Genomic DNA, 13,863 nt, shown 5'->3' with positions numbered 1-13,863 from the left:
CAACTGCTTTAGCAGAAAAACTAAGTTGTACTAAAAAAGATACTCTGTGTAAAAGTTTAGAAGGAAAAGGGAAAAACAAAAAATAACAAGTGTGGACTTCACTGAATAAAGGGAGATAAAGCTGACTTGCTTAAAGTAGCTCACTCTGTGTAATTTTCAGCTTTTTGGAGCAGGAACACTAGAAAAGCCTGTATCGACTGGTGTCTCTTTTATAGCAAGATAATTGCTTGTTTTCTCTGTTGATATTTTCTTGAAAGGCAGAATTCCTAAAGAAAATAAATCTGCTGTGGTAATAGCATTAGCATTTTCAGTAGTCTATGGATTTCCCCCTCCTACTTCTGTATATACTCTGAGACAATTCTGAAAGTCTATTTGAAGTGAAAAAGATACCCTGGGCTCATCAAATGTCAAAAGCAATTTGAACTGAATTGAGCCACAAAGTAAGCAGCAGCCACTGTTAATGCTGGAGAGAAACTCATCAGAAATGCAGGTCAGGACTTACAAAACCCCTTTGTTCAAGTGTGCCAAGAAACTTCTGTCTATTTCTCCTGTCAGAGACACTTGAGTATTCCCTGTTCAAACAGTTTGACTAGGAAACACTCCAACAATACTGTGCTTCATTGCCCAACCCATCAACTCATTCCAACCTCCTGCTGACTGGTGATCTGAAAAGGGCCTGGAGACTCCCCTACTCCTCACATCTGCAGTTTATAGTGGCCGCTCTTACATCAGTATTTACTGGAGCACCCAGGAAAAAAAAACTGTAAAGCCAATCACCGCATCCTTTTGTGAAACCAAAAGTGTGTCTCAACACTTCTAGCATAAGATAACTTGGTACTGGCATAAATTTGCATTTGAGACCTTGTGTCTCTTTCAAACTGTCTATATTCCTTAAAAAGGAGGAAACACCAGTTGGCATGCAAAACTTGAAGTCTTCTTAGAAGGTTGAAGGTGACTCCTGCTGTCAAGGACATGCGCTTGTTGCAGACTGTGAACGGCTTCTGGGGGAAGTCTTGAGCGGCATTCAAAGAACACAGAAGATATGGCACAAGTCAAATATTATCTGAGCGAAATGTTTTTAGTATACTAGATGCAAAATAATTGCTATTATCTGTCTGGACGTTTTCAAATTGAAGGTGGGCCTCCTGATGGTGGTGGGAGTGTTGAAAGAAATGCATGAGGCAAAGATACTGCATGAGGGAGAAGCTCGTGAGTTAAAGCTACTGTGTTCTTATCGTATGTTGATCATGAATTTGTCACTCTAACATACATAGTCAGGCTGTTACAGTTGCAACACAACTGTAACATATAGCACTTTGAACATATGAAGTCATTTAATTAGTTTAAACATATACCAAAGCAATGGGGAACTGCTTAACACATGCACGCCAAGGAAAAGGTTGCTGGTACTCTCATTGGTCCTCTGATTGTCATGAAATTGATGAACCCATATAGTTGTGTAGCAGCCACAAACTAATTTCTTTAAATGCTGAAGAACATAGTACATGGTTTAGCAAATATGGAGAAAGAACAGGCAAGATGATAAATGATAAATGAAAGCAGCCTGAAGGCCTATAAAAGAAAATATAAACATAGCCTATTTAAGTCTAACTTCAAAACAGCAAATGTCTGAAGGTTTAAAGTTTAATAAACTTGACTTGACTTGACTTGACTTATTTACGCCAATGCGCTCTTCCACTTCTCAATTTAGAGGAATCAGCTTGAGCACAGAAGCCAAAGGAAAAAACACCCCAACTGTGTGAAGTAGTCATGCCTGTGAACTCTATTTGTGTGCATAAAGAATGCCCAAAGCATTATTTAATGGATTAATTGAAAAACAATGTGTCATGTGAAGGCATGTGAGAGACAAAGAGAGAGAGAGATGTCATGATAGTACTGTGTCAAAATATAGTACTGTGTCATAACATTACATATTTGAAGTTAATAGTATACACGCACACGCACACACATACATACATATATATATATTTCAAATCTGCATATTCACTATGAATCCACTGTTTGTTAATTTTATCTTGTGCTTTTATTTTATTGTTCTTATTCTGCCATTGTTTTACTAAGTGTTTTATCCTATTGTAAAGTGTCCTTGGGTGACTTGAAAGGTGCTCATAAATAAAATTTATTATTATTATTATTATTATTATTATTATTGTATAGTACCATATCACCCTATTAGAGCACTTCGCTCTCACACTGCAGGCCTACTTGTTGTTCCTAGAGTTTTTGTTCCTAGAGTTCCTAGAGTAGAATGGGAGGGAGAGCCTTCAGTTTTCAGGCCCCTCTTCTGTGGAACCAGCTTCCAGTTTGGATTCGAGAGACAGACACTATCTCTACTTTTAAGATTAAAACTTAAAACTCTCCTTTTTGCTAAAGCATATAGTTAGGACTGGACCAGGTGACCCTGAATCCTCCCTTAGTTGTGCTGCAATAGACTAGGCTGCCGGGGGATTCCCATGATGCATGGAGGTTTTCATTTCCAGTCACCTTTCTCTCTCACTATGTGTTAATAAACCCTTCTGCATTGAATCGTACCTGTTATTAATCTCTGTCTCTCTTCCACAGCATGTCTTTATCCTGTTTTCCTTCTCTTATCCAGCAGATGGCCCCGCCCCTTCCTGATCCTGGTTCTGCCTGAGGTTTCTTCCTGTTAAAAGGGGTTTTTTCCTTCCCACTGATGCCAAAGTACTTGCTCACAGGGGGTCATATGATTGTTGGTTTTCCTCTGTATCTATTATTGTAGGATTTAGTGTACAATATAAAGCGCCTTGAGATGACTGTTGTTGTGATTTGGTTCTATATAAATAAAATTGAATAAAATTAAATTATAGTATATATATATATATATATATATATATATATATATATATATATATATATATATAGTGCTAGTTAATGGGCGTAAATGGGCTTCCATACAACGGCCTCAAATTGATGATCAAGTTGGGTAGTAAAACAATAGCTTTATTCTATATCGATCTGACGCTTAAAGCAGCTATCAGTGCTTTTTCAGATCTTGTTTGCTCCGTGATTTTTTTTTAGTAAACAGGGTCTAGCCTTCAGTATGTTTCTCTGCTGCTCTCATAGTACCGTCTGGCGCGCCTTCTCTCTGCAGTGACAAAAACGCAGCAGCAGCAGCAGCAGCTCTGATCTCTGCCTTCTTATTTTCTGTTAAATACTGCCAGCTGCAACTTTTGTCACCTCACAGCTGCCGGTGGTTCCTTCTCACACACGAGCTCATTAAAAGTCAAGAGAGACGTTTGGATGATGTCATATCCGTGAACAAGGATCCCTTTGACCAAACCGCAGCTCGGCTTTTCGCAGCTTGCGTGCCCACAAACTTTTTTCCTCCTTGCAGTGACGAGGTTTCTCCCCGCTGTCCATATGGCATGCGTAACGGGGAGCAGTGGATGGATGTGCCCCCCTCTTCTACGGGAAGCCGCGGTTGTTACCAGAGCGTAGTGGACGTGGTGGCCTGAGCACTCAAACAAAAACTTGCGTGATTTTTTTTTCTTCTTCTTCTTGTGGGCGCGGAGGAGGTGGAGGAGGGAAACGTTGTAGCAGCCGACAGAATGTGGTCGCTGTCCGTGGTCCTGAATCCGCTGCTGTTTCTGCTGCTGTTCGGATACTGCCCTACGGTGGTGAGTTTCCAACACAACTGCCTCTCGTATTTCTACCAGGAACAGCACAATAAACTTGGGCATGAGCTTGTACTGTCATGTAATGCTGAGTTCAAGTGATTAGAGGTGTATTTAACGTGTTTACTGAAAACACAATAACATAAAGAAATTGTCAGTTTTCTGCCATAATTGCGTGTTTGGCTGGTTCTTTGCTATTGTTAGCATACACATACATACCATACACGCTCCAGCACTGGCAGGGGATTTACATTTACACACAGACCTAATGTGTGGACAAAATACAATTTTATTTTTAAAAACAAAAGATATTCCAAGTGGTGGCAGAAGTAGAACCACCCTCATAGCACTTTGTTTATTGCTTACATTAACAATAGAGTATTGATATCGATCCTGGAATATTGCCAGGCTTATAACTCACTTTTAAGGGAGAGTTCCATCTTTGTTGAAAAAAATGGTGCTGTGTCTAAACTCATATTTTGCTGGTGGCGTTTTTCTGTAACAATCACACTTAATCTAAATGTATTCATCAAATGGTCATGCAGTCATTTAAGGACATAGTCGGGTTTGGGAGTATTGTAACAAATTAGGAGGAGCAGCTTGCAGACCAGCAAGCCAGTTGGACAAGAACAATGGTCGATTAGGTTCATCCCACCCATGCAGAGTACAGTCCCCTTGCCAATGTCTTGATTGCAAAGCAGTGCCCTCACATAACACCTTGCCACGATTGAGAGTGGTGTACAGAAATAATGATGCTTTAAAAAAAACAGGAAATTTTGTTGCACAGGAAATACTCAAAATTACCTTCTTATCAGTAATAATGAAAAAGAAAAGTCTAAATGCCCCAAACAAAAGTGGAAGCAGCTGTCTGAATTATTTAATGAAAGAAAAAATTCTTTGTGCAGAGTTCCTCATAAAAAAAAGCCTAATTGGAGAGTGCATCTGGCTTGGCTGAGCAACAGAATCATTTTAATATGAGGAAATGTGAGAGTGAGAAGAGTGGAAAGGATGTGCATCACTCAAGAGATAGGAGGAAGACCATTTTAACAGATTAGTCAAACTAGCTTCTTTTCAGGGGCCTTTCAAAGCAAAATAAGGAGACGAAGAGCTGAGGGTGTTTTTTTTTCTGACTCTTTTATCCCATTCAGCTATGATATACAGAGAGAGAGACAGTCATGGTTAACTATGCTATTTGGAATCTCTAATAATTTTCAGGCTGTGGCAATGTATCTCACATGAACTCAAGATATTCCATTGCACTTGTTTCATGTTCCTACTGATGCTTTTCACTGTGGTTTTGTTTTTTCATGAAATGCACACTGACCATACCAGGAAGAAGAAAATATTGTGGGTTATGAGATCATATCAGGGCCAACGTAGCATCAGAACACAGGCACAATTCACAGGGTTTAATTCCTAAATCACAAACTTTACAAATAACCAGTAGCAAATGTTAAAGGGAAACATTATTAAAAAATGTTAAAGGGAAAGATTTTGCTGATGAGTGAGGATGCAAATTTTACAAACAGAAATTGTGATGGAATGTAAACTGCAAAGGGAGATAATAGACCGCCTTATCGATTATTTCTTAAACAGCATGACTTTGCATGGTAGTAACAGATTACAGACTGACAAAAAGCAGCCTCTCTGTAGGTGAAAATGATGAGTCAAAGTCTGAGCTTTCTCCTTAGTGTGACGTTTTCGCCTGCTCAGAGGGGACATGATCTTTCATGGATGATTCAAAATGCTCTTTAAACTGCTTAGGATGACAGGCAGGGATGGGAAAAGGAATGGATGCCTGCACTTTAAAAACAGGGCACTTCACCTTTTAGCCATACACTTCAGAGTCTGGTGGAGTTCACATGTTTCACATGTTGTTCTCCATCCAGCTGTAGTTTTTGAATGTAAAAACAAAATCCAAAAACAATCGGCCGTCTGCCAAAGAGGCAGAAAAATTTCCCTTTCACAATCGAGGGTTGCCAGTATTTGGCTGCCAGTCCTGTGTTAATTTCCCATGCAGAGAATAAACAGCAAATATGGATCCCTTGTTTGTGTCTGATAACTATCAACTTTTCCTGCACTTCAGAAGAGTTTGATCAAAGTTTGGAGTAAAAGCTACTTTTTTTTTACTGTGCACACTCCAACTTTAGTTGACGGTTTTAAATTTCTGCTTCGGCTTATGATGCATAACATTATGTTCTTTGAGCCTTATATGCCAGCACCGTGGAACATATTGACTGTAATAAAGAGCAGGATGAGCTCCCACAAATCAGGTTTATCTGTGTCGTTCAGCAGGACTTTCAGTTAGAGCACTGGAAGGCCTAGTAAGGAGAAACGGAGGAATTTCAGCTCTCGGGTTATTCATCAAGGCCAGGAAACACTATTTATTGTTGAAGAGGAAATTCGCTGGAGACCATACACAGTGAGCAGAGGAATATCTTACAGCAAAAGCACTTTGTTCTTTCAAAGCAGCGACTTTTTCTAAGTCAGTGGAATTGGTTGGTGTTGCAGCTTTGGGGCAGAAGGCAGAAGAATGGATCACCTATAATAAACAAAATTACAAAACATAACAGCTGTGTGCTGCGATGTCAGAGTCATGACATCAACTGCACGTCTGTAGAAATGTGTGCTGTGTATTTATGGCTGCATGTGTCTCTCTGTGCAGACCATCAGGCCAAAGGAAGGGTGGCAGGTGTACAGCTCGGCTCAGGATGCAGATGGGCGTTGCATCTGCACAGTGGTGGCTCCTGAACAGAATCTCTGCTCCAGAGATGCCAAAGGCAGGCAGCTCCGCCAGCTCCTGGAGAAGGTGCATTCAACACAGACACACACGCTTCTGTATAAGTGACAATGCACGCACATGCTCATTCTTCACCGTATGTGTTTGCTTTAACAAAAGAGCACACTTGAATTCAAAGACATATGGCATCAATTTAAATTATTATTCATGCTTCTTTGCTGCCCTAATCCTTTGAGAGATTGCACCAGCCAGGTCCATAACCCTGTTTTCCACTTCTGCATATATAGCATGGATGACATCAGTTGAATGACTACTTGGGAAGATGAGAGCACATTCCATCCCACCTTAATAGAACTCGAGCATCCCTTTATTGTGTATCAAATCAATCAAGGATATTTTTAAGGTTTCAGATTTTAGAAGGCTTTAAGTATTTGACCAGGATTGTTATCTGTAAAAAAAAAAAGTAAAATTAAATTGTTATCACTTATTTTTCCTTTACATCTGCTACCATAGACATTTTTTGTAAAAGTGTGGATTTGGTCTTGATTACCTGAAATGATTTTTGGAACACGACAGCCATCATTGTGAATTGAAGTGGAAATCTCGAATGTAATTCCAAATGTTATTTTTGCCCCATGCCTGTCACGATTTAAATGCATTATCTACAAGCGAAAAAATAGCACAGCCCTAGAATCACTTTCCTCAATGACTATGTCACATGAGAAAACATGGCTGTAGCCTACATTTTAATGTTGTATGCCAAAGGGTGTTCTCTGTCATTCACTGGGCCCTCTGACACTAATGTACTAAGCTGCCTCAGGCCATCAGTGAGGCCATTTCAGGATTCCTCTACCAGAGCCAGACAAGTATGCAGAACACAACACACAAGCCCCGCGCCGCTTTACCGGGGTTGTGCACCAGTACTGTTGGTTCATTATAAGTTGAGTTAAAGAGAAGAAAGAAGGGAAGCTATCTCTTCCTCCTTCACATTCCCCATAAATGTAGCTTTTGTTCAACCACAAAGACACACTGTAAGGTTTCTACATTAAGTGTTTGCTCCTAATATGTCATTAAAATTCATCAGATTCAGTAGTTTGTCTATGACATTTGAAAAACACTTGAATTAAATCTGTCAAAATGGAACCTAAATTTAAAACTGATGAAAAACTGCTATGTGATAGTACTGTGCCTCTGAAAAAAATATCATCTGAAGCTCTACTCAGCTGAATTGTTAAAAGACAATCACTTTGGAGGTCAAAATGTTGGTTTGTTCTTTGGGAAGTTAGAGCATGGCATCCTACCGAAAGGCTGAACATGGGGGACATTTTAATCTTGTGGTGGACGGAAAAATCAATGCAGCGCTGTTTCATTCTTTTCAAAAGGTGCAGAACATGTCACAGTCAATCGAGGTGCTGAACCTGCGGACGCAGAGGGACTTTCAGTATATCATGAGAATGGAGAGCCAGATCAAAGGACTGCGGTCAAAGTTCCGGCAGATCGAAGCAGATAGGAAGACGCTCGTCAACAAAAACTTTCAGGTATATTTTTGTTTGATGTTTAACTTTGTGAGAAACATCACAGGGAAGCCTGGGAAGGGACCTCTTCCAAGGATACCTGAGTTGCATCTGAATTAATCAACTTTCATTCCTGATAAGATCAATACAGGTCCACCACTGACCAGCCAAGGGCAACCCTATCATAAAAGCAAGACTAAATCTGAAGGCGGCTCCCAGGATGGATACAGAAAGATAACAAATATCTTAACGGCAGCATTATAAATAAACATTTATCCATTTATTTGGCATGTAAAACCGCTCTTTTTGGAGCCTTGATTGAGAAAAACAGTTGGAATGAGCAGAACTGTGGTGAGTTAATGTCTTCCTTGCCACCACTATAATTCAAAACTTTGCACCCACCTGTTGTTAATACATACCAGGATACATACCATACTAGGATTTTGTTTCCATAAAGATAAAGATTCTGGAGAAACTGATTGTAAAGAGTACTAAATCTGTCTTCACAGTGACAGGATTTCCATTAAATTATTAGTAGTAGCAATATCCATTAGTGGAATTTGTTTGGTTCCGGCTAGAGCGTGTCCCTGCTTCTATATTTGTTTAAGTTCCCTCACAACAGAAAGTTTGATATGGGCAAACATTCTTGTAAATATTAGATTTGTATTCCTCATTGTTGTGATTTTTTTTAATTATTATTATGCTGTTTTTCCTGGACTCAACAATAAGAAGTGAATCTGCATTTTGTGTAAAACAAAACAGTAAGTATTGATACAAAACAATAAGAAAAAAACAATAAGAAGATGGTATTGCTGTACTTATGTGCTGAAAAACTGAGAGATTTGTTGAGACTAGTATTTCTAAAGTCCAAATACCTGTTCTGTTACTTATCTGTTGCAGGAGCTAAAGGGAAAGATGGAATCCTTGCAGCCGCTGATTCCAGTCCTGGAGCAGTACAAGACAGATGCCAAGCTCATCTCACAGTTCAAAGAGGAGATCAGAAACCTGTCTGGTGTGTTGATGGGCATTCAGGAGGAGATGGGGGCCTATGACTATGAGGAGTTGCAACAAAGGGTCCTAAACCTGGAAAATAGGCTTCGGAACTGTATGAGTAAACTCAGTAAGTCCAGCGATGGGGATAAAAAAAAGGCATTCGTGCGCAGTGAGATCGGATTATACAGTGGCAAAGGGATCATGGGCACATTTCTTGCAGCTACTAGGAGGCTGGCATTTTAGATCCAAAGCAGTGGACAGACAAGAACTGCTACTGGGGGCTAACAAACCCCAAAGTGAAAGAACATTCTCCCAAGCTAAAGATGAATGTGAAGCTTTGTACTCTGATTTTAAGTGAAAAAATTCAACTCAGGCTCACTTAAAGTGATGATTGATCATTTTAACTTATAAATTCCTTCTTGTGTCTTGTTTGCCATTCGCACTTATAGAAAATTTGTGGTTACATTGCTCCACCCATTGAGGTTTGATTCATCTAATAAGATCAGTTCTGCCCCCAGAGCAGCTTTGCCTTTGATAAAGGTTTGAATAACTAAAGCTCCAATTTGCCAACTGCCAGGTTATCAACAGTGATGGCTCCTGTCAAAGTGTCAACATAAATAGCTAACAGGGGAATGCTAATAGGACGTGGCTGGAAATCTGTTGGAGCCGGAGATGATTGCTTAAGCATTCATTGTGCGTGAGCTTTGATTGATTGGGTAAAATAGCACTTCAATACTTAACAGGAAACTTCAAAGCTTGTGTGCAAGTGATAGCCTACTGTCATTTGGCACCATTAAAGCCTGGCAAGATCATTTAAGTGTAATCCAAGTACTCTGAGCATTAAAACATATGGGTAAGTGTTCTCCCAGCTTAGACACATTATAAGTTGTTGTTCTGTGGCACATTTCTTCTTATTCAGTCTACTTTATATCTTTAATAGCTGACAAAAGTACAGCTGTGTCCAGATGCTGCACACAAGCTGTCCAGAACCCACTTAGCAGTCCAGCACTTGGAGATAAATTCCAGTCATATAACATATGTGACCACAGCTGTATGGTGTGTTTTCAGCATGTGGCAAGCTTATGAAGATTACTGGACCACTGACGGTGAAAACTTCGGGCACCAGATTCGGAGCTTGGATGACCGACCCGCAGGCGTCTCCCAAAAACAACAGGGTGAGTTTATATGCATCTCTTTGGGTTGTAAGTCTTTGAAACAACACTGAGCAGTTTAATAATTTATATGTGGCGGCTTCCCTCCTTTTGTTCAAAGGGGAGAGATGTTGAAATACAGCATCGCACCTACTAAAAGCTTTCTGCACACTTGACTGCTGAGTTCAGACATTAAACTTAATGTTGCTTGTGCTCCTGCTTGATATACAGTAGCTGAAGCTGTTTATATGGTTGCTTTTCATCCAGCAGAAGTGGAAAATGTTGCACTTTGTTCACTACTGCTGTTCAAGACTGCAGAGACTGTCATGACTAGACACATTAATTGCTAATCTTACACATTAAAAGACAGAAATATTCAAAACAAAAGTACACAAAAAACTACATGTCAGTGTTTTACCCCTGACACTAAAAGATTAGAGTTACTGAGAAAAGGGGAGGACAGACTTTTGGAATTCCCATACTTAACAATCAGTGTTTGTCTCAAAATGCATTTTGTGTGTCCTTGTCAAATGTGTTGAAGTGTAAAAACTTAGCAAAGTCAGTTTTGAACATACGAAAAACTGCAGAGGTGGACAGTTTCCCGTAGTGTAAATGCATGCAAAATAAAATAAAATGTCATTTCATTCATCCATAACATCGCAAACCAGCTTTTTAGTATCACTAAAAAAAAGTGAAGCAAAAAAATTTCTTTTAGAAGTATACTTTTCATACTGAAAAAAGATTAAAAAGTGAAAGTGCTGCAAGGCTCTTACAAATATCCTAAACAGGTGTAGGGCGATATGGCTCAAAAAAATAAAGAAAATTTGTATGTAAGTAAAAATATTTTTAAGAAGTCAGCAAGGACAAGCTATATATATCGACTCAAAAGTCTTCATCATTTTTCTAGCTAGCTGCCTTCTTCTTTGCCTTTTTCTGACGCTTGTCATGCATTTTCCTATTTAGCATATCTATTAAGACAACAGCATGAAGCACTTTGAACTGCTACAGATACAGACTGGCCTATTCAACAAAGCACTGCTCATGTGACTAGATTACAAAATTTTCATTGGGTGCTTGCAGTCACACTTCCTTGGTTCTGGTTTGACCTTATTAGTGTATCATCGACCATCTGGCTAATAAAAAATTACTGGCCATGGCTGCTTTCTATCTTTCCTTTCATAGAGTTCATGTGTTCTGTGATTTCTTTATTTTGCTAAAAAATTTATTTCTATCACAATTTTAAATACAAACCACTGACCAATTACAATTCATTATCATCTCTATGTTTTTTTCCCCCCAGGTGTGGTACATGGACAGCTACACCAACAACAAGATAGTAAAAGAGTTTAAGTCCATCACTGATTTTGTCGCAGGAGTTGAATCCAGAACCTACAATCTGCCTTTCAAATGGGCTGGAACAAACCACGTAGTATACAACGGCTCTTTGTACTACAACAAAATGCAGAGCAACATCATCGTGAGGTACAGCTTTGAGACAGGTCGCGTGGTCACGCAGAGGGCTTTGGAGTCGGCAGGCTTCCACAATGTGTACCCCTACACCTGGGGAGGCTTCTCAGACATCGACCTGATGGCAGACGAGCTGGGACTGTGGGCCGTGTATGCAACCAACCAAAATGCTGGCAACATTGTTATCAGCCAGCTGAATCCAGACACGCTCCAGATCATCAACACATGGAACACAGAATATTCAAAGAGGAATGCCGGAGAGTCTTTTATGATCTGCGGGACTCTATACATTACTAATTCCCACCTGACCGGAGCCAAGGTGTACTATGCCTACTCCACTAAAACCTCCACTTATGAGTATACAGACATACCCTTTCATAACCAGTATTTCCACATGTCTATGTTGGACTACAATGCCAGGGACCGTGCTCTCTACGGCTGGAACAATGGCCACCAGGTCCTGTTTAACGTTACACTTTTCCACATCATTAAAACTGAGGATGACTCTTAGAGGCGGGGAGCGTACTGTACGCATAAAAGATTAAAATATGGAAATTTAAAGGTTGTGCCTGAATGTCAAAATAAATGTTATTTATTTATTAAATTATTAAATTCTCCTAATAAGCTTTGCCTTTTTTCTTGCATTTATTTACTGACATGAAGCTGTTTACCTGTTTTTTCAGAGTTAATTGAGTAAGATATTGTCTAATTGAAAATGTCACACTGCCTATAAAATAAATGACAGCACAAAATGAACCAATTCAGTGCATTATGAAGCATCCTGAAAACATTTTGGATTTAATAATGGCACTTGAAACTCTGAAACACTTAACAATGAACTTAAAGTAATTTCTCATGCCCTTTTCACTCTGAAATGAAAGCTTTTCCAAAATGAAGTCTTCATATTTATAATGGTTTTCTCCGTTCAGTATTACATTTATTCAGGCCCTCTAATTTATTCATTTTTGAGTTCTGTGTTCGTTAATTGTTCGTTTTGTTTCCATTCTTTCTTTGCCATTTATTCATCATGATCTGCTAATTTATTCCTGCTTTTCACTGCCTGCATTTCGCTTTCAGTTGGTCTTTGTACTTTTACTTTAAAACTTTTGCACTTGACCTCGTTCAAGACAACGAGAAATGTGGTGAACCATAATGCACCTGTACAGTTAATGTTGGCTTTTTTTTTTGCTAATACTGGCTTTTTTGTGTCTATGAAAATCCTCAGACATTCAGGTCTTATGACATCTACATCGTACTAAGTCAAAGTACTTAACACAACCCAAAGTCTAGTTGCCTTTAACTTAGTACTCTGAGACAGCAGCTTTTTTGTAACTTCAGCAACAGTTTGTATGCCTTATTCAGTGCAGTATATTCTGTGAGCCCGATGGTAACAGCTCTCATGCATGAATGCTTGTTGTCGTAAAAGCATTCTTACTGTAACTGTTTGTGTATTTTGCATTTGCAAAACGCTCCATTCTCCTCTCTGACTATGTTAATGGTAAATAGTAAATGGCCTGTATTTGTATAGCGCTTTACTAGTCCCTGGTAAAGAACCATTTATACAGAAGTAGAAAACTTTAACAAGGATTCATGTGTGTAAATAAGAAGTTATACATAACCCAAATAAAGTATTGTTTTCATTAAGTCATAGTTCTGTGCATTTCCTTTTCTGCTGTAAGGGTTTGATTGTTTCTTCTTTATTCCCTGCACCACTGTACTCATTTAAAATCACTGTATTCTTGATAAGAGCTTTGTAACTTTACTGTTACTTGAATACTTCATAAGCAACAGGGCAACATGTTTGAGCTGTAAATATCACTTTGTACTTGGTGACAACAGCTTGCAAAAGCTTCACTGTCTGAATTGTATCCGGACTTTAGTGGTTCTATAAACTGAAAAACTCCCATTTTTCATGAGTGACATCCATGTGTTGTATACTATGTTATGTTAGACCTTTGTGCAATACTATATGTCTGATCACTTTAGCTGTCAACAAAATCATAGTATGGTATGTCTGTGTCTATAAAGAATATAGTTTAATGTTCACAGTGGACTTTCTTGGGAGTTATTAAAGAAGAAATAAAACTAAATAAATACAAATATCTGTGGCTTTTCAGAGCTATTTTCATCTTCAAAAAGATATTGAGATTTATTTATTTATTTATTTATTTTAATGAGCATTTGCTGTGTTTTTTTAACTAAGAAGATTCAAACAAGGAAAGTACAGACAGCTGACAAGCAGAGAATATGCATAACACTTGATTTTTGCTCCTCCCCATTTGCTTTCAGCAACAGTCATGCGGGTCATCAGAGAACTGGCTGCACCTGAGAGGGGTGAGAGG

The 13,863-nt window shown here is 39.0% G+C and overlaps 1 protein-coding gene across 1 annotated transcript; it reads left to right on the top strand.

Moving 5' to 3' along the window:
- The first annotated feature begins 3,151 nt into the window (after nucleotides 1-3,151).
- Nucleotides 3,152-13,604, top strand: LOC101466820 (noelin-3). Its single transcript, XM_004555289.3, has 6 exons — nucleotides 3,152-3,659; nucleotides 6,322-6,465; nucleotides 7,779-7,934; nucleotides 8,811-9,030; nucleotides 9,972-10,078; nucleotides 11,355-13,604. Exons 1-6 carry the CDS (start codon nucleotides 3,591-3,593, stop codon nucleotides 12,030-12,032), a joined length of 1,374 nt encoding a protein of 457 aa, XP_004555346.1. The 5' UTR covers nucleotides 3,152-3,590; the 3' UTR covers nucleotides 12,033-13,604.
- The last annotated feature ends 259 nt before the right edge of the window (nucleotides 13,605-13,863 follow it).

This window comes from Maylandia zebra, linkage group LG18, assembly GCF_041146795.1.
Source record: "Maylandia zebra isolate NMK-2024a linkage group LG18, Mzebra_GT3a, whole genome shotgun sequence".
Taxonomy (NCBI): Eukaryota; Metazoa; Chordata; class Actinopteri; order Cichliformes; family Cichlidae; genus Maylandia; species Maylandia zebra.
Note: the sequence above shows the minus strand (reverse complement) of the source record. Positions and strands in the feature narration are given on the sequence as shown.

Coding starts and splice junctions, on each gene's coding strand:
- LOC101466820 (XM_004555289.3), top strand. CDS start 3,591: ATGTGGTCGCTGTCCGTGGTCCTGAATCCGCTGCTGTTTCTGCTGCTG. Junction 9,031..9,971: donor GAACTGTATGAGTAAACTCA/GTAAGTCCAGCG, acceptor GTGTGTTTTCAG/CATGTGGCAAGCTTATGAAG. Junction 10,079..11,354: donor CGTCTCCCAAAAACAACAGG/GTGAGTTTATAT, acceptor TTTTCCCCCCAG/GTGTGGTACATGGACAGCTA.